General features: G+C 41.0%; 1 protein-coding gene across 4 annotated transcripts in view; it reads right to left on the bottom strand.

The window, feature by feature from the left end:
- ankfn1 (ankyrin repeat and fibronectin type III domain containing 1) overlaps positions 1 to 27,419 on the bottom strand; it is an 82,418-nt gene that overhangs the window by 32,568 nt on the left and 22,431 nt on the right. For all 4 annotated transcript variants that reach the window (XM_023341511.1, XM_023341512.1, XM_023341514.1 and 1 more), the window contains 2 exons: positions 26,098 to 26,135; positions 11,625 to 11,750 (listed from right to left, as the gene is read on the bottom strand). In XM_023341511.1, the coding sequence (XP_023197279.1) occupies positions 11,625 to 11,750; positions 26,098 to 26,135 (164 nt within the window). The remainder of the gene's footprint in view (positions 1 to 11,624; positions 11,751 to 26,097; positions 26,136 to 27,419) is intronic.

Here is a 27,419-nt window from a genome sequence, read left to right as displayed (position 1 = left end):
TTAAGACCTGAATGCTGGGCCTGCAGTGACAAAGCTGGGGAAAAATATGCTCTGTGTGACAAAATATTTCTAACACACATTGGTGCTTTGAAATGTGAAAACATGGCAATTATGAGTTTCTTTGAAATGTGACTTTAAAAGGACTAAGGTATTTTTGTTTAATCACAGTGTTACTGATTAAGGTTGCAGCTCCTTCCTCTCCACGAAGGTCAGATGTTGAAGCCGCTTCTCCACATGAACCCGCTGACCTTTGAGGTTCTGACAGAAAAGGCCTGACCTCTCCTGAGAAGCCGCACGGCTTCTGCTTCCAGTAACCTGCAGCTTTAAGGCCCTGCACCGGCGGAGCAGTCAACATGAGTGACCTTTCAACTGACATTGCTGCCCTTTCTACAGACAAATGTTTGCTTCTCCTTTTTTTTAATACACATTTAACTTTTTGCAAAACAGGATCTAAGACCAGTCTGTCGGTCTGTGACTGCCTCCAGTCGGGATAAAGACGGGAAGATTTCCCAAGCTCTTCATCGTCAAATTAGATATGGCAGCTGGGAAATTATTTACAGACAGGATCTTTATTTAATCTGGTTTGTGTTTGACTTGTGTTACACCTCACCACAGTGACGAGTTAGTTGTGTGCCCTGTGACTAAATATGAGAACATTTATGCAGCATTTAGGGTTAATCAAACTGCTAGATGTTCTGCATCATGAAGACCAAGAGACACAACAGACAGGGTCCTGGATAACGTGCAAAACTATGGATTTGGATGTTTACCAGGTAAAGCAGTGAAATATGGTAACTGGAGGAGGTTTAGAGATCCATTGCTCAGGTAGACACATGTTTTGACGTGAAAACTCTTAGTGGCACACTCCACAAATCCAACCTTTTTGGAAGAGTGGCAAAAAGAAAACCAATTGTCGTCAACAAAAGCCACCAAACATTCTGCTGGAAGTTTCCCACAAGCCACAATAGAGACTCAACACACAAGTAGAAGAAGGCGCTCTGTTTAGATCAGACTCAAACTGTTCTTTATGGACTATGTACAGGCCATTTCTCTCTCCCAAAAATGGCCTTCAGAAGCACCTGGCTCCTACATGAAAAATACCAAGTCCCTTCTGGAATCCCGCATTATTTTTCTTAATAACGCAGAACAATTCAAGTTGTTGGGTGTGCTTTCAAGCTGCTGGGCACCGATGATGGCACAACAGAAACCAATTCGGCGTCGCCTTTGGAATCAAACCGGTTAGGCGTCGTCTTGTTCCCTGCTTTTTCTTGTTACGAGGTGGTGCGGTGAGCCAACTAAGAGAGCTCCTGTTCCCCCCACAGCTCTTCGCATACTCATTATGTGCGAAGCAGCTGCTAACAGAGTTGCGGCTGCAGGAAACACACCTGCAGTGTGTCGGCGGTCTCGGGCTCCACCTGATTGTTGAGCACTTGGCCCAGCGGGACGTCAGCTTCGGCGATTGGCTCGTCGTGTTAATGTTGCAGTTGTTACATAAGGCCTAATGGCTCTGTAGTAAATCTGCTTGGAAGCAGAGCCACATTAGTGAGGGTGATTATGTGGCAAAACTGCTAATAGCACATTTTCAGCGTTCACAGGAAATTTGATAAGCAATAAAATCTACTGATGAACCAATAATCTGCTAGGCCTCAGGGTAAACATGTGTGTGTGTGTGTTTTCCAGAAGTTTTAAAATGATAAGACAGAGATCGTCACGAGGGACAGGAAGCATGCCTTTTCCATCTTCAGAGGTTTTTCTATCGCATTAGGAAAAATCAATAGGTCCAAAAATGACACATGAGATTTTATACTACTTTATTATTCATTAAACAAAGACTAAACCAAAGCCCAGTGAGCTAAGTCCACCTCATGATCCAACAGCTTGTAGAACTATCTTTAGCAGCCGTATATTTTTGGTCTACTTTCCAGTGAAAATACCCTTGAATTAAGACAAAACTAACTCACAAGTAGCCTTTTTGGAAGATATAGCAGCTTATTTTAAGTCAATACTGCCTCAATATTGACGAAGAAGTTTTAATTCTACTGGCAAATTATTTCACTTATAACAAGGGAAAATTGTTTTGTTATAAGTGAAATAATTTACCAGCGAATCTAGCATTTTTTCATTAGCATTAAGGAATTGTTCACTTACAACAAGCTTCTATATCTTGCTGAAAGGTTACCTGTGAGTTTGTTTCATTATTTCAAGGGTACTAGAATATTTGCACTAGACACTAAGTCAAAAATACTTAAAATTTTGTGAGTTTGGAGGAATTTTGGCCCACTCGTTTTTCTAACATTGCTTCAGTTCACTGAGTTGAAAGTGAACCTCTGGAACACACGTGAGAGAAAACAAGTTTCTTTAATCTTGTACGTGTGTTGAACTACTGCCTGCACTTGTGTAGCGCTTTATCAGATCCGAGGACTCCAAGATGCTACACCCCATTCATTCATGCATACACACATTCACACACTGATGCTGGTAAGCTGCCTTCTAGCTACAGCTGCCCAGAGGAAGACTGACAGAAGGGAGGCTGCCATTTTATCGATACCATGGGCCCCTCTGACCACCACCAGGTGTTTTGCTAATGGAAACAATAGCAAAGTGACAGAGAGACAAATTGAGGGTTCGAACTGGCAACCCCCAGGTTTCAGGATGAACCGCTACCTCCTGCTGTCCAGAAAATAAAGTTGGTCAGTGGATACATTTGTGGACTTTTTTGGTAATATTTTAAGATAAAATGGAATACGATTAAAAATACAATGAAAATGAGATAATTTCCATAGACTATCCTTTACAAAAAACGTAAATTACAAAATAATGGGTTGATTTGATTACAATATTTTTATATCTCAAACTTCAGGACTGTCTTCCCTTGAGAAAGACAGTGATGCTGCCACCAGAGCAGAGCTTACTTAGCATCGACAGGAATTGGTACACACCGGATGAGCAAACCTTAGATTGGTTGTGTAAAGCCAAGCTTACTGAGACAACAAGACTTTAGGAAACTCCATTAACTCACTAAAAACAGAACTTTTTTAGTTCCATTTAAACTGTTTATCAAATGTTAGAGTTTTTTTTTTATTTATTTCAATTCAAACAGGTAACAAAGTGCATCAAAATATGTTAACTGGACCCTTTTCAGGCTTAAGAGGATAAAAACCGAGATGCTGCCGCAAATTTTATTTTCTAATGTGCTGTTTTAGCGGGAAGCTGTGAAAAGAAAAGGACCCTCTTCAAGTTCACCAGTAGCTTATAATCCGTCCACGCACGCCAAAGTGTGCAAAGAGCAGCTTTAATCACGCTTTCTGGAGTGAAAACAAGAGTACGGGGGAATCATCTTCCCCCGACATCCAGCTGATGGGAAAACACGACCTCGCCGAACTGAAAATGACATTCAGCGGAAACTTCTGAGAGCGTCTCCTGTCCTGCGGCTCAAAACACGGAGAGCGTTTTTTTTCTTTTGTTCCACTCCGCGGCTCTGATGGCTCTGCTCAAAGCGCGGCAAACGTCGGGTAGGAACCAACCAGCGCAACAAGAGCAACAATTACACACTCCACTGGGTCCATCGGCAGATGGGGAGGGATGTGATGGAGACACACACACACACACACACACACATCCACTCAGCAGGTTCTGAGTGTTTGAGGGGGAAGTAATCGACCTTCGGTTGCAGAAGAAGAAAAAGACAGCAGCGATAATGAAAGATTCGCACTAAAGAACATCGAGTTCGGAACTGGTAGTTATGACTTTATTACATTACAGATGGCAAACTCTTTAAAAAGAGGCAGCCAGAAAATATGCAGCTTTTCTGCTTTTTTTTTTTCTGGCAGAAAAACCGCCAGAAATGGAGAAATGTTGTCACGACGACGTGCTTGTCGGAACGATTAGCAGCTTCTTAAAGAGACAGAGGCCCGATTTTAAGGTGTTAAATTGCGTCTTTAAGTCATGTTTCATATATGCAGTTTTAGAAATTTCTCCTAAGACTGAGTTGTTCTTTTCTACAGGGCAGTCTAATACAATTTTAAATAGTCAATGAGTCAAAGGTCACTTTATTAGGGACCCTTGACTCAATTCGAGCATCTTAGGAATTTGAATAGAAAATATGTACTAGGCTAAATTAAGGAGTCTGTTTCAGCTCAATTTATGCTCAATAGCTTAAATCAAGCCCTCTACAGAATTTGTCAGAATACAGGAACATGGAATTCTCAGGAGTCAAAATACGATTAAAACCACTTGACATTCCACGCGACTCTAAGTGAGCACTCTGTTGGTATTTCTTGTTGTGTGACGGATGAGACAAGAAGCCCGCTGATAAAATCCTACTCGGATTTTCAGAGTTGAGGCTCTCACAATGCCATTTCCAATCGGGAGCTTTTTGTTGCAGCTGTGTGATCTCCTGGCAAAATAAGCAGCACGTCGATCCAGCGCCACCTGGTTTAGAGGGAGATTAAATTCACATTTTGTTTTCTGTCCCTTTTTGTCAATTTTTCTCTTTGGAACATGTCATTATCTTCCAAGCAAGGCTCCAACACTGCCAAGAAAGTATCAACAAGCAAAGCGCTCTGAAGGTAAAAGCAAAAACATGCCCACATTGCAGCAGTTAATAACACAGAGACGACTGGCCGAAAACTCAGCGTACTAATGGTTTTCCCGCCATTATCGAAACGTGAGGCTTAATGGAGAAACGTTGTTACGATGACGTGCTGAATGCGGATTGCTCCCTGTCAGAGCAATGTATTTGTAGGACTGAGAAGTCTACACATAGATGCTGCACGTTTCAGACTTTTATCTGTTGACGTATTTTTCAAAGCATGCCTCGTTTTATTCCACTAGGGCGCGGCAACTTGGGTGCTTGTTCAACTCCTTCGTAGTTTCATTTCTACCCCAGAGAAACAAAGTCGTGCTGATTGTGAGAACCTTTGATCGGCTTCAAACAGTACATAAATGGTAAAGGTACCTTAAGTTCAAGGAGATTGTTAGAATTGTGTAAAAACATAGAATGTAATTGAATTTAATTCTCAAACTAAAGGCTCCCTTAATGCGTTGTTCAGTATTAGATTATGCTGCTGTAATTATAGCTTTTCAGGCTGTTTATACATCAGCTGGTCAATGAATGAGGTGAGCGCTCTATGTGCTGCTGCTTGACATAAGGCAGAGAGGATCTGTTTAATTAAACCCGTGGCAGAGAGGAGCAGCACATTTCCTGCACTTATAATAATACATTTATTCATTTTTCTTTTTAAATTAGTGCGGAACTATGCTTTCCTGAACCATGACAAAATGTGTGTAAAGATGAAAATGATTCATAAGGTAAGCCACGGTTTGCAGCTCTGTTCTACATAAGGAAAATTCTGGCGAAATGAATTGTCTTACAAAAAGGAAAGAACTTGAGTTTACAGAGATAAAAGTGGAGTCTCTTGCACCACTGCAGAAGCCGCTGTTAGAGGTCACCGTTTTATCTTAAAATAATTTGAATGGATAATCAAGGCAGCCGCAGATCACAGATGTGTGTGCTGGCTGGAGTCTGCAGACATCCCATAGTCATGAAACAGAAGCCGTCTGCAGCAGCTCAGATAACGACACGGTTTATCTGCGGGTCAGCAAGGTGAGGGCTAACAAACACTGCATATGTGAGCATACACACACACACCTCACATAGACACAAAGTGCAGGTGAACACACACACAAGATACACACAAATCAGAGATGGTAGCTTAATGGTTATGACTACACATATGTCTCTCCAGCTTACACTCACAGCGGGGGGACGCAAGTATTTGATGCATTATCTTTTTAAGTAATGAAGAATTGAGAGGTTTGCAATTTTTAACTTCAAAACATCTGCAACTGTGAGATAAAATAATAAAATATATATATATATATACAGCATATGCTGTATATATATAAAAAAAATTACATTGATTTTGAATTAATTTATTTCGGTTTTTTTGCTTGAAATAAGAAAGACAAACAATAGAAAATAGAAATTTATACTTGATACAGAAACTTTTTTTTAAAATTACAGAGGTCAGACTTTTTCTGTAATTTGTGACCAGATTTGGACAAGCTGCACAAGGCTATAAATGTTCTGCAAAGGGATTTTTTCCCCCCAGATCTTCATAGTGTCAGGGTAACTGTTAGGCTGGCCATGGTTCTGGTTTCCAGCTCAGTCTGGGCTTCCTCCCGTTGACTTGGATTGTCTCTGGCAGATTTTTTTTACCGAGCCAATCAGAGAATTGAAGGAGAAGATATTTATTTTCTGCCCTGTTTTTAAATTGCAGTCTGCCTGTTTAAGCAACGGCAGTGGAGGAAGTGAACAAAGTCGTTCAGTCCGTGTCGGTCATGCTTCCAAATACTGAACTAACATTGACAGCCATCTTGTTCAGTTCGGCACTTCTCCTCTTTGCAGTGGAAGACAGTTACTGGGCAGACAATTTCCGGCTGTGTTCTGGGTCATTGTAAAGCTGGAAGACGATCACGCTTGATTGTCGGGATGGTGTTCATGGAATTGCACTCTTCATCCTTCTTCCTCCAATCACATCAGCTGGAGTTTATCCCATAATGTTCTATTCTGGTCTCATCTGACCCCAAGACCTTCTCCCCTGCCTCCTCTGGATCATACAGATGGTCATTAGCCAACTTCAGACGGGCCTGGACATGTGCTGGCCTGAGCAGGGGGGCCTTGCACGCACTGTAGGATTGTAATCTGTGACGATGCAGTGACTATTGGTAACCTTTCAGATTACGGTCTCAGCACTCTTCAGGTCATTTATCGGACCATGTAGCTCTGGCTTTTTCCCTCACACTTTTAGTGAGTGGGAAAGAGATTGACAGTCATTTTCAGTTTCTTCTATTTTCTAATAATTAAGACAGCAGTGATTGTTCTCTCACCAAGATGTTTGTCTATTGTCCTGCAGCCCATCCCAGCCTTGTTCAGATCTACAATTTTGCCCCTGGTCTTACAGTTCTTTGGACTTACTCTTGGTGGAGAGGATGGAGTCTGATTGAGTAGAGGGTGAACAGTTACCTTTGATGCAGATACACACATTCAAACAGGTAACGATTGGAGGGTAGCAGAGCTTCTTCTTCTTATTATTGTTTTTTTTTTTAATCCAGAATGTGGAGAAAAGTTTCCGAAACCTAGCATATCATAAAGAAGTGAACAATGTGAGTTGAGGGATTTGCAGGTATTGAATAAGACATTAAATTCACAAAGTTAAATGCTATTAGTTCATTTCATTCAGAAATGTGTCACTAAAATGTTCTAACTTTTCCCCTTAGGCATAGATCCATATTTATATTTCCAAAAAGATATCTATAACATTTTACTAAGTTTCAAATATTAAATATCGGCCTTTAGCACATTTTTCATGCTCAATTAAATGTTGAAAAAGAAAATGGTTGATAATTTTTTGTAGAGTTTAAATTGTTTAATTCATTCAACTATGAGTTTTTAACCTACAGCAATTTAGTTTGTGGGCTAAGATGGAGGCCATCTAGTCTGTAGACCAAATGGCCCACAACTGATCAGAAAGTCAACAGTGACTTGAAACCTGACATGGACTTGTGAGACACCGTATCTGACCTGAAGAAACCCTGAGAGTTTCTAGGTGGTTTCAAGGTTTCCCCTCTGCCTGGTAAAATAAAATAAAATAATTAAAAAAAAAACATCTTCTGCATGTTTTCTGGTTATGACTCAAAGATTCTACATCAAAGTTCTCTCTGGCTATGTCATCTCTGGTTCTTCTCAGGAACTAATCTATGGAAATGAGAACTAATTTAGCCTTTGTGAAGCTGCTGGTAGAGAGCGAAAAGATTTCATTTCAATTCTTTGCCAAGCGACATGTCAACACACCACTGGTTCACACCTTCACGTCCCAAGACTTTTTCTGCACGAGTTATTCTGGGGTCAGAATTAGGTGGCTCAACCAATAAATTGAAAATCCTCCTGTAGACTAAAACAAATTTTTAAAAGATCTCCAGGAAGTTCAGAAACCGATCAAGAAAAGTTCACTATTATTTTTATTTTTTTTTTTTACTGTGGATCAACCAAGTCCACACCAATCAATGGAAAAGTTTATGAACAGATGTCTATCAAAAGACTGGCTTTGCCCTTAGAGGGAAAGGTATTCTAAAATTAGATTTTCAAAGAAAAAGTGAAGGACGGTGAATAGAAAACTTTATATAAAAAAGCGCCTGAAAGGCTTCAGATCCATTTGTGTGATTCGTGCTGAGAAACAAATAATTCAGCCTTGAGATGTTACAGCCTTTGGGTGATATTAGAAAAGATATAACTCCAGAGAAGATTTTGTGATAACTGTAAAAGCAGAGAAATCTATGAAATATAAGGTGACAAGAAGGATCACAGACAATAACTTAATCAATCAATCAATCAATCAATCAATCAATCAATCAATCAATCAATCAATCAATCAATCAATCAATCAATCAATCCGCCTAAACCAATCCAGTTGATTTTGTTTTATGTAGAGAAGCACTGGTTCAACTCTAATTTCTCTCTTTTGACAATGTTTTCACAAGTACCTATATTTTAATACAGATCCGATTAAAACTTATTCCTAGTTCAATCTAAAATTGGGGATATTAAGCATGTTGTTCTTGTTTCGATGTATAAAAATGTGTGTTGTTTCCCAGAGGAGAAATGAGAACGCAGCCTCCTGGATCTGACGGAAAGCGATCAATCGGAAAGCGCGGCGATGGGAACATGTAAAGGAAATCAAAATAGAGAATATAAAATAACTGCTTTGGTGCATCAGAGAGTGTGGTGAAGGTCAAATACATATTTATTGTTTTCTTCTTCTATATATATATAGTCCACAAACTAGCACCATTTTCTTAGATGGAAACAAAATTTTTAAACTACTTTGAATAATCAGCTGAGCTTACTACTATTTGATAACTAGGATGTATGCACGATTGAACTAAAATTAGTTTGTTGGCCAGAGGCTGGAGACGACATTTTGGTGCAGACTGGCACCATGTAAATAAACTGAATTGAACTGCTTCTTCCCAGTCGGCCATGTTTGTTTACGTTGAAGTCACGTAGGAGTTTTGAGAGATTTCCAATCAGACACCTGGAACCTTGGCGATTGAGACCGGTTTGTGCGTAGAGTGTTACCCCACACTCATTGTAGGACCGAACCTGTTCCACCTTAAGACGTTTTAACGTCACGTGAGCGCTCCCTCTGGTTTTGAAAATCAGCCCAAAATTTGAAAATCTTGCCCCGTGAAGCAGGCATATAGCGTGAAAAATAAAACCTTCTGTGTGCGATGGTGACTTTTCCTGCCCCTTTCCCCCCATGCTTGGTCTCAGTCTCCACAAACACAACCAGGCCTTCCTCTAAGTTTCTGGGTTTAATGATTCACGTCGCAGCGTTTATAACTTTATAGCGACCGCTCGTTCTCATAAAACAGCTGTGCAGTCAGGATATAAAGACGTGTCCTCGCAAGACGAGGAATAACCTGACTCCACACACACACACACACACATACTGCAGATCCCTCTGATTGGCTCTTTGTGTGCTCACCTAAAACGCAGCTCGGGTCAGCAGTTTAACCTATTCCCCGAATCAAACCGGGAGGTAACCATGGCAGCAGATGAGTAGGGTTAAGTGGGCTATTGGCTCAGGCTGAATAAGGGCAGAAAAAAATCTGTGCTCCTGTGAATAATTTAAACACAGGAGCATAACAACAGCCAACAGTCACCCACCAACACCAAGGATATATGGGACTGCAGCATCCTTGCATATGGAGTTCTTTCTCCAATTTGAGATACACTTGCAGTATAGCATTTCCCAACCTGGAATTTCAACATGGCAGAGCAACATTGAAAAGTCTGGACACCCCAATGGAACCATCTCAGCAGCACCAACTACATCCACAATAAAAACAATCATAAATAAATAAAAATAAGAAAATCCAGTTTCATTGTGAAAATTCATGTTTTGCCACCAGTCTTCTGGTGTTTTCAATGTTTAGACATCTGTGAATCAGGACAATCCCGAATCAGTGCAACTGGATGTAAATCTAGCTTTTAAAAAGGACACAAATCAGACATCTATAGCAAATAATTCTGAAATTTCTTTAAAAAAAAACCCAAAACAAAACAAAAAAACCAGCTCTTTGAGGACGTCCAGTCAGCAATTTGACCAAAGATTACAGATACGATGGGAAGCTGTTTTATTTAACTTGTTTGTTCAGCAGAACATCCTGGCTTTGTAAAACGTAACTCAAATTAAACTGCAGTCTTGTAATTAGTGACGCATCTCTTTTTATTCCAGGTCAAATACAGAAAAACAAATCACTACATGAAAGTAAATAAAAAACATCCTAGGGAATTATTTGTTCCAGCTGCTTTGACTTTTCTTGAACTCTTTGCGGACTGTACCAATGCTGGACTAAAAGCCAACGTATCAGCCGTCCAACGTGGAATTATTTGGTCATTTTTAAAGTTGTCTCCAGAAACGTCCAGTAGGATTGACGTCTGAATGGTTTGTCTGCCATGTTGTTCCGTGTTTCCTGAAGTCGGAGTGCTCTCATTGGATGAGAGAAGGTCCAGCTGTGTATTTCCTGTAGATGTCCTGACCTCTATCTGCCCTGCTTCTGTACCTGAACTGTTCAGATCTGTGGCTGTGACTTAACTTTTCACGTACGATGTTGGCACCGAACAAGTGTTCCGGCGCCATTTCCATGACTTTTCTTATGACTTTCATCTAAACTATCCACTTTCCATGAGTTGTTTCTAATCAGTCCACTGGATCCTTGTTCAGGTGTTAATGTTTTTTTGTTTTTTTTGTTGTTGTTGTTCCCTCAGAGTTCCTCCAGAATAGTGTCTGTTCAGTCGTCCTTAGGCTCTGTTATTGTTCAATCTCTATTTTCCGGAGGATTGCTTCAAATCTTGATGCTTCAATGCCTTCCTTGGTCCGTTGGACGCTCCCATGTTGCCGCTTGAACATTTAGTGTAGCTCAAACTAGCTGGGAGTTTCCAAAAATTTTTTTCTTTACACCCAGTGCTGATTTACCTTCTTTAGATAGTTCCAGCTGCATATATCTGTCTGATTGGCTTGATGTTTCCCGTGAACATCTTGTTAGACTGGGTTGTTTCAGAAATTCGGCTTAATTCCTTCCTCAAAAGTTATATAAGGTGATTTTTACAAAGCGAGAATGTTCAGCTGCTGACTCAAAGTTTTGTGTCCTGTTGACCGAATCTCCACCAGGGAGACAAAATCAAATATTTCCCTTCACCAGGATTTCCATAACATGTCACATGATTTCTGGACCTGAAAATAAACTCTAAGAAAGAGCTGCATTTTATTTTAACAGTGAATATTCCATCACCACACGCAGAACACTGTGTTCTTTGTCTGATTACTCACATTGAAGTGATGCAGAGATGACAAACAGAAAATGTTGTGTTTTTGTCGTTCCGGTTCCCTTCGAATGTAAATCACCGGAGTGCACCACAGCGGACGAAAAGCTACGTCTTCACAAGTGAGGATGAACTTCTTTGTCGCCAGCGCGGCAACAGAAGTTTGCACTCTGAGCAGCCAACGCGTGTGCGCGTGCGTGTAGGGGTGTGTGTGCATCAGTGTGTGTACGCTCACCTGTCCAGGCTGAGTGAGGATCGATAGATTCCTGTGGGGTACAGGGGCTTCGGGTCTCGGATCACAGCATCTCCTGCTGGCCTCTGGTTCCACCGCAGAGCCAAGCGGGAGATCTTACTGTCCGACCTGGCGCACAGAAACAGGGGAAGAGACGGGAATCAAATTCCGACGGCTTCCGCTCTCTTCGCATTCCCTCCCCAGACAGAAAGGAAGAAAGCTCAGACCAAATGGGGTCCTTTCAGATTCCTAAGGGGAAAAAATTGCTTAAAGAATCTCCCGCTGGAGACACTAAAGGATGAATTCTGATCTCAACAAGTGTCTTTGCATAACAGGTGCAGCCCGCGCTTCTGACAGACTGCTGCAGCAAGCCCCCACCCCCCCAAAAAAACCCATCAGCTCTTGATCCTCTGAAGGTCCTACGCAAGACCTCACCGATGGGTTTTAGCTCCACACACACACACACACATACACCCCTTCACTCAGAACTCAGTTTGCAGAATCGGACCGATCCCGGCTTGAATCCTCTCCAACTTCCTCCCATACTCACTGTAGGAACCAGCAGGAGGATGAGCAGGAGATTTATCCCAGCGCTCCAGCCTCCTCCACTGGGTTAAACCTCTCAGACTGATGCCTCCCGGCTGGTCCCCCGGTGCTCCAGATCATCTCTGCAGGAGGAGAGGAGTCTCCACAGCGGGTCCAGGGTGGGAGCGAGCGCTATCTATTCGCTCCTGGCTTTGGAGCTCTGCCTCAAACACCTGTTCGCCAGCGGGTGCATCGGCACGCGTGCACGCCCGCCCGCCTGCGCATGCACACTTTCACACACTCACAAGGGAGGGGAGCGAGCGAGATGGAGGAGGAGTGGCGGAGTGAAAAGGCTGCGAACAAAAGGGGCAGAGCGAGGGGAGGCGACAGTGAGAGGAGGTGAGATCACCGATGCTCCACAGGAAGGAGAGAGGAACGCCGCTGCAGGAAAGACAAATAACGGGGAAAATAACCCAAAAAACAGACGGATGTTACAGTAAAAAGGAGGAGAGCGGCGGAAACAATGAAATTTCTAAGGCTTGAATCTAGTTAGATTCAATTATTTCTCGTAAGACGAGAGTATCTTCAGACAGTATAAAATGTGAAAAGAATAAAGCTGCAGCTGAACATGCTTAGGAAATATATGGGGTGCCGTTTGTAAAGTTACAGTAAAAAAGAAAAAGGAAAATTCAGAATAGGGTAAATAAATAGATGATACATAAAATAAAAAAAAACATTACTTGAGCTACAACTATCCTGCAAGCAGTCGAGATTATGCTTTTGCTATGTTTTTTTAGTTTGACAACTAAACATTTAGCTCGGACTTAAAGATTTAATTTTGTTCTCAAATAAAATATTCATCTTTCAAATTAAACATTTCATTAGCATGACAAATATTTAGTTAAAAACTAAGACTAGTTAAAACCATTTTAGCTAAATATTTAGCATGAGCTAATGCTAACACCATATGCTAAGTGTATAGTTTTCAGAGTAAACATTTAGCATTCTAACTAAATATGAAATTTGAAAGTTGCGTATTTAGTTTGCAAACCACATATTTAGACTTGTACAATTGAAAACTAAATATTTAGCATTCTAACTAAATATGCAATTTGAAATCTGAATATTTAGTTTGAAAACTAAACATTTAGCTTAGATTTAAGTGTTTAGTTAGGAACTAAATATTCTGCTTACAAATGAAACATAGCATTCTAAATCATTCGAAAGCTAAATATAATTTTTTTTTAATTAATTATTTTAAAAATACTGAAATATTTTTTTGAATTAAATATTTAGAGTGGAACTCAAGACATTTTTAAATGCATGAAAAATATGGCAAACATATGACTTTGATAAATGAACTCCCATCTTTTTCTCTGACAGTCTAAAATCATAAGTATTGCTGTCAATCTTTTACATTAATTGTAACCCACAGGAAAAAATCAAAAGCAATACTTTGACAAAAAAAAAGAACTTAAAAGTCTCATCTGTAAATCAGGGAACTGACAATAAATAAAAAAGTAGATTGAATAATAAAAAAAAAGAAGACAAAAAGATGTTTTTCTTTGGAAGACATGGGATTTTCTGCAAGTTTTCCTACAAACATCTTTGAAGAGATGGAGATATCGCAGGGCTTTCTCCAGTTTCTGAGGATTCAGATCTTTCCCTCTTCCTGGGAATGTTTACACCAAGGTTTTGGAGAAGAGACTCTGACCGGTTCAGTACAGAGAGTGACTCTTAGGCACCCTGTGAGGAGTACTAGTCGACTCCAAATGGCTATCAGCAACAAAAAATAAAAAAAGAAGAGATTTTACAAAAAAGCTTTTCGCCACTGCTACAGGTTGGACTTTTTCGGAACGGCTTAGCGTCTCTGGTCACAACGCTGTTGTAAAAGGTGTAAGACCTGGAGAGGAGAGTGTCTGGTTTGGTTGAAATGACTAAAGGAACTGGGGAGATGGATGTCTGCTTGTCCTGCTGGATGTTGCCTCTGCAATCTGACCTTGGATAAGTGGAAGATAAATGGGGCAAAATGACACTTGAACCGCTTCAACAATAGCTTCAAAACATCTCAAGGATCACACTGGACCAACTTTCTCTGGGATGTGATGCAACAAGAAACACGGGAACGGATGGGTAACATGAAAAACACTAATAAGACATGAAAATTGCGCGTGCTCAAACTTATTTGTATTCGGTGGAGTAAAAGCTGGTTTTAGGTCGTTTTTTTGGAGCAAACAAGCACGAAGCCTCACATCCCAACACCAGACTCGTCCTTCTTCCTAATGATGCCTGCACCGACGTGACCGTTAGCTTCTAGCCAAAAAAATAAATAAATACACAGACACTAATTTAGAACCTTCACAGGACAGAAGACTTTGTTGTTGTGATTTAGAGCAAATGAAAACATCCAAATCCATCTCAGCAGAAACACCTTTTTTTTTTTTAAAAAAAGCTTTGTTCCTGCAGCTTTTCACACATCCCTTCAACCCAAACTCACTCATCTGTTCCTGGTTCTCGGAAAAGAGGATTTTATTCATATTTGAGTTTTAAAAAAAAAGAATCTAATCAACAAATAGACAGCTTGTTGCAGATTTAGAGGACATGTAAATTAGTCGTGTTTGTCCACGTAAGAGTCCAAAGCGCTCTCCGGTCTCAGCTGCTCGGTGTCAGACTGTCCTGTCCTTCGGACTGAGAATAAAACACCTCCAAGCAGCAGCAGCAGCAGCAGCTTCTAATGATGTCCCTCTCACCTTCACATGTTTCTGAGCAGAAATCCCGTCTCACTCAGTTCCTGGAACTTTCGGTGTGCAAGGACTCAAAACATTTGGCCAAAAACGCACCAAAAATTCTAATTTTTATACAGCCACCATCGATCCTATGAAACCTAATCATGTCTGGATCTAGTTCACAGAAAGTCGCTTTCTCCACGCAAGACTCGGCGTCACTTGAAAAGAAAAAAAAAGAAAAAATCAACCACCGAATTTCATAGAGGATGACAGAATCCTTCAGAATAAAATTCTCCTTTAGTTGTTTGTGAACCAGCTTGATGTAACGTGTTTTACATCAAGCGATGAGATGGCAGCTGTGATGTGTCTGACGGTCTTTTATAATACGTTTTCTTTTACTTACAAGTTTTTACAGACATGCTTTGTAAAGCCGAAAGACCCAATCTGGATCTTCCGGAAGCTTTTCTTATTATCCAGAACTCCAGCACACATTCCTCCTGCTGATTATTTCTCTTGAGTACTTGTGCACACGCAGTCTAAAATATGCAATTATAGGATATAAAGTAGTAAAAACTTAAATCATCAGGCGCCAGCGCCGTTTCCCCTTCATGTGTAGAAACCTTTCACCTCCAGATGTCCACAGATGAATACTTGCTGTCAAGGATGAAACAAATTTTGCTCCAATCTGATTATGAAAAACCGACTATGATCTGTAGAACTATGTATGTTTGCTATTTTTTTGTTTTTTAGTAATCATAAAATCATTTTTGTGAGTGGGAGAAAAGTAATAGAAAAGTAATCTGACAAATGAGTGAAACTTTTGCAAGCCAGAAAATGCATTCAAAAGTAGTTACACCAGAGGCATCAGATGCTGAAAAGTGTGATTTGACTCGATCAAAGGTTAAAGGTCAATAAGGTTAAAAACTAATGACCAATCAGGAGCCTGCAGGGCAGAAGAGTTAGTCCAGCTTACTGACACCGGATCTGACCCCACTGACAAGTTTTCACCTCTGTTCCACGAAGGCTACGGTTTTGAACAGTGATGCGGTTTCACACCTGTGCTGTGTTCACATAGCTGCTGCATTTTGCGGAGCCAACCTTAAACGGGTCAGCCAACCCTCCAGCAGGTCCTGGAGGAGGCCGTCGGACCGCAGAGACTCTCTGTGTTTTTGTTTATGAGTGCAGTCCAGACAAAAAGGCCTGGAAGCTGGACGGGAGCCTGTTGGTGCATTTCAATATCTTTCTGTCCGACTTATCTGTCGCTCCAGCTGCTTTGTGTAAGGAAGACAGGAAGTTGGATGATTAGCTTAGCTCCATTTACCGATGTGTTGTTTCTTGTTTGTTTTTTTAAAGCAGAAGACGAAATGTGTGAGTGACACATAGAAACCAAAATGAACGATCGGCATCACCACTCAATTATTTTGAGTTTCTTTGTAAAATTAAGACCGTTTCTGTTTTGACAAGGTGACACCTTCACAGAAATGTGAACTGGTGATTTAAATATTAACTAGTGATGGCAACACTCTACAAACGCTGGAGTTTGAGGACGTCTTAGGATGTTCCAAAATTACTAAACTTCACTTTTACTATAATTAATTTACACAGTATTACAGCTATATCACCCGACTCTGTAGCAAAGGTCTTTCGATGACTTCATGTCGTCTCAAGTTTGGTATGCAATATGGCTGCCAAGCATGTAATATAGTAAAAGTTCCATAAATAAACTATTATTTAGCACATAACAAGGTCAAATGTTTCTTTAGCATTGGATTGCATACACAGTTGATAAGCACCTTGCTAACTGTTGTCTTATTACCACAACAAATTGCAAATTCTACATGTCCAACCGCATTGTTGACCTTTTAATGATCTCCATTAAAAGCAGAATTCAGCCTGAACAAAGTGTCGACATTATTAAGGATTATTTCTGGAAGAAGAACGGCGACTGGAAGAGGCGTCGCTTTATTTAAAGTGCTTGATTTCTGTTGAATTCTTTCTTCCCTCTAAAAGCCACAAAAAGATCTTCAATTTACTGCAACACGCCTCATTCCCCCCGCCCCCGACCGTCCAAATACGAGTACATTTCCCTCTGCTGCACCCTGTCCCTACAGCGGAAAACTACCACCATCGTTGATCTGCAGAGACCTAAAGAAGCACTCGGTACAAAGAAGAAACAAAAACAAAAGAAAAAGCTTGGATTTCTGATAGAAAAATATCATCTCCTGTCTCATCTTGCTCTTCTGCTGATTTTATTGGAACTTTTATGAGGCAATTTGGGAGTTAGCGAGCTTTACTTGGTATTCCGCCTCCACAGTGAGGCTGAGACAGCTGGTGGGGGGGAAGAAACCGTACTTATCTACAAAAAAAAAAAAAGAAATTATTAAAATAAATAATCTGCAGACTGTAGCGTGCAGATGTGACCCTCCTGGTATCATTGTTGTGGTAATAATCTGGTATGATCTTCTAAAGGGCATAGCTGCATCACGATGCATGCAGCATGATTAACCTCTGCTTCTCTGGATGCAGTGTGACCTCAGGTGCTCCACAGAGAAAGTGCGCCTATTGCATGCTGGACGGTGAGAGGGGGGAGGGGCAAGTTGAGAGCACGCTTTTATGTAAAGTCAAGTGTCTATTAAAGTTTATGAACTAGACGCATCAGCTTGTTTCCCACCGAAGAGGGTTTTCTTTTTTTGTTTCATCAGTTTTGGGGGATTTTTTTCTCCCCTTTTTTGTTTATTCAATGTTCCTTCTCCTACTTCATCTCAGCTCTAAACCTTATTTTTTCTGCTAAGAACTGAAAGAGCACAAAATGTTCATGAAAGAGCACAAAATGTTTGCAGATGTTGAGACCTGATCCCGACTGATGTTTTAATTGGGGAAAAAAAAAAGAAAAAAAGGCAGACACCGTGACTGACACTAACCGTTTTTGTTGCGGATCGTGGTGAGAACGAATCGTTAAATCCATGGTCTCCTCCTCCCTCTCAGATGGTTCTGCTGTCATATCTGCAACATTCCTGGTTTTTTTTTTTGTTTTTTTTAATTCTTTTATTTATTTATTTATTTTTCTGCATGGATCTACAGCTGCCGCAGCAAGAACAAAACCACCAGACAATAGTTCGCTTTGACATCACAAACATGGAACAATGGATGCTCTGGCATCCTGCCAGCCCCTGGTCGGCTGCAGCCAGTGGCTCATTGGCTGCTGCATTTTGTTTCCATGGTGCCCAAAGCAACAGGTGAGGAGGGAGCAGAAACGGTTAAACGACCCCTTATAAATATTTACTGATGTTTTATAGATATATATATATATATATATATTTTGTTTGTTTGTTCTGCATCTCTGGTTTTCTGGGAACAAACAAGCTGGAAGAATTACTTCAATCATCTCTTGGGCGAGAAACGCTATTTTTATGAAAACATGCGTCACGTTTTATGTGCTGCTTAAAAGGACGTTTTGAGACTAGTTTGACATCTGAGGCACACTTTACACCTTCAGCTGGCTGAAACATCTGCAGAAGTTGACGGAAAACAAACGGAGGACAGAAAGTAATGAGAAAAAGATGACAGCGGAGAGACAAAGAAGCCAAAGGAAGATACCACGTTCCTCCATTTCAGGGTCAATAAAACGACGTTTGCGAAACGCCGTCGATCAATGCGAAACATAAAGATTTTTATGTTGCTTTGCAGAGCCGAATATGTTAGCGTTCATTTGTATATGTGCTGACATTTTCTGGTCAAAGAAATAAAAATAAGACAAATTGAAAACTTAAAACTGCGTTTGGGTGGCAAGACATCAGCAGTGACAGCAGAGAAGCAACAAGAGAGGAGTGCCAAGACCATTTTACTAAAAAAAAGTAAAATAAATATCCATAACACGGAAACAGGTTGAGACTACATTTACTCTTCCCAAGAGAGGACGTTGCAGCAGGTTCATCCCACAGTAAGACGCCGAAATACTCAGAAAAAAATAAAAAATAAAAGACCAGGATCTCCGTCTCTAGTTTTGCAGGCCTCATGTAGTTTCAATGTTAAAGTTCATGACTTGACAATTAAAAACAAAAAAGTCTGAAAAAGTTTAGCTTTGTGTTGGAGAGGTAGAAGTGCAAAATCACTTTTCTTTTTCTATGTAAGAATATGGCAACTCGGATATGCAAATGAAGCATGAAACTTCTGGAAAGATGTACAGTATATCAGAACCAGATTAGAAATGTTTGGCCATAATGCACCGTGTTTGATAAAAAAACAAAAACAAACAACAAACATCTCATTTTGTACATGTGAACAATGTCATAAAAATCATTGAGAACTACAACCAATAAGAAATAATTGACGTATGGTCTCTTAAATACTATTTATGTTCACAAATTCAAAGTAAAAATGGTTCAAGTCTATCAAGACCGTGATTTAAGTTCAGATCTAACACATGGCACATTGTGTCAGTTGCCTTCATGGTGGAAAAGGCTGGACTTGGTGTTGGCTGATCTCAGAAAACGAGATCAGCTCCGCACAATGCCGTCGCGCGGAGCGTGGTCTGCTTTTAAAGTTCGACCGCTGAAGCCGCTTTGGACGGAGGGAGGGAACGGGAAGCCGCCGCAGGTTCCCTCGGCAACCTGACTACATTAAACCAAATTCATGAGACTGCTCGACCGAATTTACGTTTCTGTGAAGTTAAGATACGAGATTGAAACGGATGAGAGTTTAATTATTTCAAACGGAGAACATGGCCCTGTTTCCCGTTGGTGTGTAGTGATCCGGTTCTGTAAGTCATTGTGTGTGTTTGCAGCTCTTCCTACTCGAGGTGTTCTGCAGCAGCAACACACGCACACACACACTGACTAAGAGAGTGAATCGCTGCTCTTCAGCTCCTCTCGCCTGTTTGCTTGATCTGATCAGGCGTTCTCGTTGTCACGACTCTGTAGTTCAGCCGGGAACACGCGGCTTTAATGGAGATAGTATGTGTGTGTGTGTGTGTGTGGAGGAGTTTACGAATGAGTGGGAGTTTTCCTCGGAGGGAGGGTGACAGCGAGGAAATGACTCGCATCAATCACAGAGATGCTTCATCCCCGGCTTCCTGCCGTCCCGACGCTCCGAGCTGCAGGAATCTCGGAACGAACCATCAATTGACGGAACTGAAAGAATTCATTATGGCTGCTGCTGCTGATGATGATGATGATGAACTGCTGGCTGAGTCCCAACTCTTCAGAGCCAATTAGAAACTAATCAAGTCACTTTGTCTCCCCTGAGGAACGCCGCATTCACACACCCTGAGATCTGAAAACATCAACACCTGCTTCAGTGTCCCCAGGCTGAAATTCCAGCCGTGCTTGTTTATTTATTTATTCATCGAGACTCCTTTTTTTTTTTAATTGTTTTAGCACAAAAGGGAGACATTACATTGTTAAACAGCTCAACGTTTCTCAGAAACACCTCCCACCGCCTCACAATACCTGTTCTCAACCCTAAACTCCACCCTCTCTGCCAACACATGGATCAGCCCTAATCTTTATGGCCGCCAGATAACACTTTAATGATGCGAGTCATAACAATAGTTTAGTAGTGCAAATATGTTATTACACTACAAATAAGACAAAATAACTTAAAAGTAACTTTTCAGCAAAATATAGAGCCTCTTTTTAAGTAAATAACTCCTTAATATTGAAGAGAAAGTACAAGTTCCATTGGCAGATAAATTAACTCATAACATGGGAAAAATGCCTGGTTATGAGTTAAATAATCTGTCAGTGGTGTTAGCACTTTTTCATCAATATTAAGAAATGATTCACTTAAAACAAACTTCTATATCTTGCTAAAACGATACTTGTAAGTTAGTTTTGTCTTACTTCAAGTTTGCTAAGATATTTGCACTTGAAACTAGACAAAAATAAATACTTGGTACGATTTTGTGTTTTTGCAGTGTATGGATGAGGGGCTGGCTTCATCACGAACCTTTTCTGAGGTGTTAAAATGTGTGACGACAAAAACTGAAGTGGATGGTTGTTGATCCAGCGATGTTAACCCAGGTTGTATTCCAATTGATTTTTCCATTTTTAGCATTCATGTCTTTTTGCCATTCTTTAATGGAATAATCTGGTCATTTTAAATGACCTGTCAAATTCAAGTACAACAGACATTTTTTTTTTGTTGTCTGTGAGTTTTATATTAACTCTCCAATAGGGTGTAATTTTAAACAGCCTCCTCATTGGAGGATGTAATTGGACGCAAGAGATGAGCGTGATCTCAAATTACGAAACAACGGGACTCCGTATCGAGCGACCAAATCTTGCTCTGTTTAAATTGTCCAAGTATATTAAAGACGTCCAGAACTCGGACAGCCCGTCAACTTGAACCGACTCCTTTTGTCGGGAGATCCGATCGTCCAATCAGCGCCCTCACAGGCTTTAAGACACTCATTTTTGTTTGATGCATATAATGTTTGCCTCAGCAGCAGCAGCCTCATTTTGGACGCTGAATCAGATTCGCAGCAGGTAACACAGAACCTTTCAGCTCTGAGCTTTTAGCGCGACTCGTCATGACTTGGGAAGCTTCCGGAGCTCCAGAGTGGGTTCTGTTCTTTTAACTTTTTACTGAAAAATCATCTTTTTGATGATTCGCAGAAGTGGAGCCTAAAATGAAAACTTAAATGGTGTTACAGGATGACAGAAGGAGTATAAGGGTGGAGTTTGAGTAACTAAAATTGTCTCTCATCAGTCCCTCCAGGATGATGCGATGTGTTTGTTGTGATCGTCGAGGCCTGAAACGGCTGATTTTAACCCGGTCTAATGTCTCCTGACTCTTTGCTCTTTCAACAATAAGGCAAATGTTTCTGCTTGGAGTCACACGTTCTTTCATCTCGCAGTTTTGGCTTTCAGGAGACGCCGTGACAGAGGAAGTTACATTAGAAGCGGACTGAGGGATTGGTCAAAATTCAGCCATGTTGCAGTGATTGATCAGAAACGAAGGAAACAACAACAACAACAAAAAAGGATGTTAACGAGACTGGTAAGACTTGCAGAAAAGTTACAAGGACTGGTGAAAATTGTGCAAGTCCGCACAAACATTTATGAGTAGTGACGGAATTTGCATCAATAGTTACAATTGCATCACCACAACTTCCTGGAAAAATCAAGGTACTCCTGCAGCTCATTTATTTGACGTTTGTCAGCCAAATATTCTAAACCAGCTGATTTCTTGTACATTAATATGTACTGACTCTCCTGGGTAGTTAGAAAACCCTATTTGTAAAACTACAAAGTTGACTTTGCATTGTACGTCAAAGGAGATCACCAGAAGATGTCCTGGATCGGCCAAAGCTGCTGAGAATAAGTCTCAGGCTGTCTGCTTTCATTCGCCAAAACTATTTTTTTATTAAATTCCTGAAAGTGTCTTTTTCGAGGGCACGCCAAAAATGAATCTATCAATTTTTAAAACAGATCAGAATTAATTTAGCGCTTTCTATAAAATACTTTTGAAGTTTTATTTATTTATTTATTTATTTATTTTTGGTGTTAAGGCAAGTTTAAGGCCACATCAACAGAAAATCTTTTTAAGCAAATCATCCTATTCAATTATATTCTGAAAACCTCGAGTTGTTTATAATAAAAGAAGCTTGTGCACAGAAAACAGAGTGTTGCAAGAGGAAATCAGGACAACCTTATGGCATTTAACGAAGGTGTCCCTCAAAGCTTCTAATTTGTATCCGTTCGGTTCCATTTCATCTCGACAAAACCCGCATATGTTTGCCTTTACGCCGCCTACAGATGATTCGCAGCTCCATTCTCAAACACACGGCTGAACTGGAGCGCATCTACCTGAAACAGCAGACGGGACGCAAACTAAGCCGAACACTGAGCAGAAGAGGACAAAGTGTAGAGTTAGGAGCCGTGTCCCTGTAAATGGGTCACACCATCTCTCTCATCCTCACTGTGACTGCAAAAAAAAAAAACATGACTCAAGTGCCAAGACGGACAAGTTTTCAGATTTCCTGCGAAGACGAGCAGAAAAAATATGCAACACTGTAGTTTTTAAGAGTCCCCCCCACACACAAACTTTAAGAACAAAAAAATGATTGGGATGAATTGGAAACAGCAGCAAAGCTCCGTTTCCGTTAGATTTAAAAGGACGAGCCTTCAGACACACGCATGCACTCTGATAATGAAGCCTGATGCCTCATTACCAGACGGGTGGCTGCGGGTTTAGCTCAAAGAGCTGCACCGGTGTGAGGCGGAGAACGAGAGGAGAGGAGAGGAGAGGAGAGGAGAGGAGAGGAGAGGAGAGGAGAGGAGAGGAGAGGAGAGGAGAGGAGAGGAGAGGAGAGGAGAGGAGAGGAGAGGAGAGGAGAGGAGAGGAGAGGAGAGGAGAGGAGAGGAGAGGAGAGGAGAGGAGAGGAGAGGAGAGGAGAAAGCTGCAGAGAGAGAAAGAGAGAGACTGGGAGTTCTGCACGAGACGAAAGAGACCGAACGTCGCTTTGATGAACGCGTGACTCAAAAACTTCCGGTCACGACCGACGCTGCTCGTTGTTCCCGTGTGAGGCGTGCGAGTTCGTGTTAGGTACTTTCTGAATACACCTCTTTTTATGCTACCTGTCAAATTAATTATGTAGAGCGAGAGCACGGCATTTTCTGACAGCTGAGAACAAAATGCGTTTTTAAAAGCTGCAGACATCCTAGATGAGGTTCGGTTTTACAACTAATCTGACCAATCTGGTTCGGCTAATCTGAAAAAAATTTGTTTTGATAAGATGAATGGAGGTGTATAATAGAGAGGAGGCGCACTTACTGTATGTATCAGATTTTTTTTTTTTTAAGTAGTCCCAGTAGAGGGACTTGTCCCGTTGGATACCATATTGTTAGACGTTACCGCCTCTGCAACAAAGAATCAGCCAATCAAATGTTCCACCATTCGATGAAGATGGTGCAAAAAAAACAACAAAAAAAAAAACTGTCATTGCAGCAAAACATGTTTTAACTGCTCCCAAATAACACAGAACCAATTTTATTACTCATTTCAAATCATCAACCAATCTTAGGAGCAGCTTTGGAATCCGCAAAATCATCAACACTTGTTCTGCTGGAGACTCCGAGGATGCCGCAACGGCCCGCAAAAGTCTGAAATCGGTGAATACTTGAGTCTCCCTCTCGACCTGCATAAGATTCTGGTGAGAGGAACGTCTGGTTTCTGCTCATGATCTTATTACCTTTGCGGCCGAAGCTCCGATTTGCGGAAAGGGGGGGCAGGGAAGCACCTGTGTCAAGAAAAACAACTCTTTAGTTCGTCCGGGCAAAGAAGCCAGAGCTTCTCGATCGGCCGACTGGTTGATGCAACTGTGACTCTGCCATGACTAACATTTGATCTTTATCAAAGCTAAAATATTGATTTTCTTCCATCTTCTAGATCTTTAATAATGGAGCAGAACAAACCAAACAATGAAACTAACGCTGCATGCATGGCTGAATATAGCTTCTTTTTTTATCTACCCCCTCCGAAATGTACCACACGTTTTATTAAACGGACCAAAATACCATGAATGGGATTATTTTTGTCCTCATTTATTCATGACTAGGAGTAAGAGCTCCTGTAATCTGATTAAATCCACCTGCAGTTTGGCGCATCGACGGTTTCATCCACAATCATCTGCGGATTACCGCGTCCTAACGCACAGGGAGCGTCTTTGGACCTCGCAGGAGACAGATGTGAACTCCCTGCGACTCATCAGCTCCTCCAAACATGCCTTTGTTTCCTCTCGCCTCCGTTTCCAAGGCAACCGGTAGCCGGAGGCCATTATTGTTAATAGCTACCTCGGGCCCCTAAATGTCTGAGTGTGTGTGTGAGCTTTAAAGTGCACGCTTAGACTCAAGCAAACCCCACGAGGTGAAGTTTGATGTGTTGCGCTCTCCGTGGAAACCGGCATTTACGGAATTACAAAGAAGCATTAGCCGCGTGGGAGTCACAGAATGTTCTGGTTCTGGAGTCACCGTGTTAAAATCCACCTGATTCAGTGCAGGGATGCGGCGTGGTGCTGATCTGCTGCTGCCCATTTTGTTCCTGGCTTTCTTTGCAACCTGACTCGGTGATGTCTAACAACAGAGTGGAAATGATGATGGAAGGAACCTGGATTTTTATCTAGACGGACATACCGAGTTCTAAAATGATGACATAATGAAGTTATTACTTCTAAAACGAAGTAGGCACTTTCCCCAGTTTTATTTACTTTGTGAAGGTTTCAACGTCTCCAGCTGGTGGCACTGTTGTGATTTCTAGTAGGGTTGTGCCTCGACCTGTGCGACAGCAGTGGCCCCTCTCCAAAACCCAGGTACAAGTGGAAAATATCACCGAAATGAATAAGGTGACCAAAAATAATCTTTAATATCCATAGTCAATGTCGTAATAAGCCTAATGTTGTAAGACTGATAGTCATTTAACTTTGTAGAGATGGAGATTGAAGTGGATTGGTACATATCTGTCAGAAATGTGGTCCTGGCAAATACATTCCACATTGATTCAGGTATATTAGATTTTTATTTTTACTTTGTATTATTGGGCTTTACAAGATCATGCAAAAACAATAGTGTTGAAGGGGAGTCCCGTAATTATTTTCCAGTAATTATGAGACATGGGAACAGGTGCCACAACTTCCTGTCCTGGACACAAACCAGACACTTCCCATATTCCTATAGTGTTTGTCGAGTTCATTTATCAACTAACACTTTTGCATTTCATTTGGAGAATATGAATAGTTTCTTTCAGAATGATAAAATAGCAGCAAAGTCTTTTTCTAGCTGGTCATAATAGGCAAGACGCGAAAGAGGAAGATGTAATGGTAAAGCTTAAAGAGAGCAGTGAAGGGTATTTTATGAAGATGGATGAATCACCTGCAGATTTCACTGAACCTTTGGAACACTTTCTCAAAATAAAGTGAAGGTTTGATACATTTAGGTAGAAATACCTGCTCTCTGGTTTCAGGCAGTGGAAATGGGAGGCAATAACAGTGAAATAATCTGGTTTGTGGGTTACTCTCTCAAAAAGAAGAAATAAAAAAAAAATACAGCAGAGGTGATCAGTCCTGTTTTATTAAATCAGGACATATTACTTCAGGGCTTCGGGAAGGTTTTTTTTTTATTTTGGGGGGGGAGGCGGGGGGGGGGGGGGGGGGGTTTAAACGGGAAAATGAAAAACCGAGCAGAAATGTGATGCTAACGGAGTCAGAAATACGAGGAGATGAGACTCACTTTTTCCTGCTGTCGTATCGGCCAGGTGTTCCCAGGCTCTGCGGAGAAAACGGGAAGAAAATGATCAGTCGCTGTGCAGGATCACGTCAAGCGGCCGCGCTAATAACCCGCTTCATACTAAAAGAAAATAACTGCTATTTTTAGCAGTTTATTTCCGTTTTAGCCAAAAATTATTTGCATTTCATTTTAGCAATGTAAGCAGTTCACAGTTGGGAGCGCTACGGTTCATGTTTAAGAGCCATTGTAGTCAAATCAAAATCTTCCGCCAATGAAAAATGTCAGATAAAATCATGAAATGAAAGGACTTTTAAAGCGCTTCCCTGGACACTTTACATAAAATCAGTCATTCAGGACAAACATGGTTCAAAGAGTTCGACTTATATCCTGACAGTCTGCCGAATGGTTTCCCAAATGTCAGAAAAAGCTTTGGAGTTTCCCATAACTCTTCATTCTGCATCTTTCAGAGTGTAAAACTCACAAAGATCCACTCAGAAGGATTCACATGAATAAATCAGATTGTTCTGAAACCAAATCAAAATTAAATATATATAAAAAAAGATTAATTTGAACAACTTTTACGATTAAAAACAAGCTGCGCTTCTCTGTGCTGTTAAACCACCGGAGTCATAAAGGTGCAGCCAGAGGTCTCTTGGGACATCTCGGGCCCTCGGGGGCCAATTGTGTCTACAGAGGGACGTCTGTTCGCAGAGGCAGACTTAATGTAAGAACACACACACGGGCTTCTCTAACCACTTAACCCACCAAACACCGAGTTCACTGGGAGAACAAAGTAATCTGCCTTGAACCCGCTGCACTGCTGGGAAAACAGCTGAATGTCAGCGCAGCACGCAGCTGCAGCCAGCATTTATTGAGATCCTTGAAAAAACTCTTTGGCTGAAATGAGCATGTAGATGAGCACAAACTGCAGCTCATTTTATCCAGAGTGAGAGAGACAACGCAGTTGCTGTAATAACATAAGGGGACGTGCTCTATTATAACAAATGGTACTGTTTTGTTTTTCTTGAGTCACTCTCTATTTTTTTTTTCGTTTAAGGTTTCATATTTCACGAGTATGCATTTGGTTTAGATTGTTCCTTGTTCTTTCCAAATTTTGGAAATATGGCAAATACGCTGGAGTTTGACGCGATGAAAGAATCTGCAGCTGGAAACGAAAACTGCACAAAAAAAAACCCCCAGAAAAAAAATTTAAAAAATGAAGGCCCCCGACTTTGCAACTTCCAGGACGGACGACTTTGTTTTGTCCTCATCTGATCGACCACATAAGCAGTTCAACAGCACATCACTTTCCTCACAGCCACACT

The sequence above is a fragment of the Xiphophorus maculatus genome, chromosome 10, assembly GCF_002775205.1.
Source record: "Xiphophorus maculatus strain JP 163 A chromosome 10, X_maculatus-5.0-male, whole genome shotgun sequence".
NCBI lineage: Eukaryota > Metazoa > Chordata > Actinopteri > Cyprinodontiformes > Poeciliidae > Xiphophorus > Xiphophorus maculatus.
This window is presented reverse-complemented; position numbering and strand designations above follow the sequence as displayed.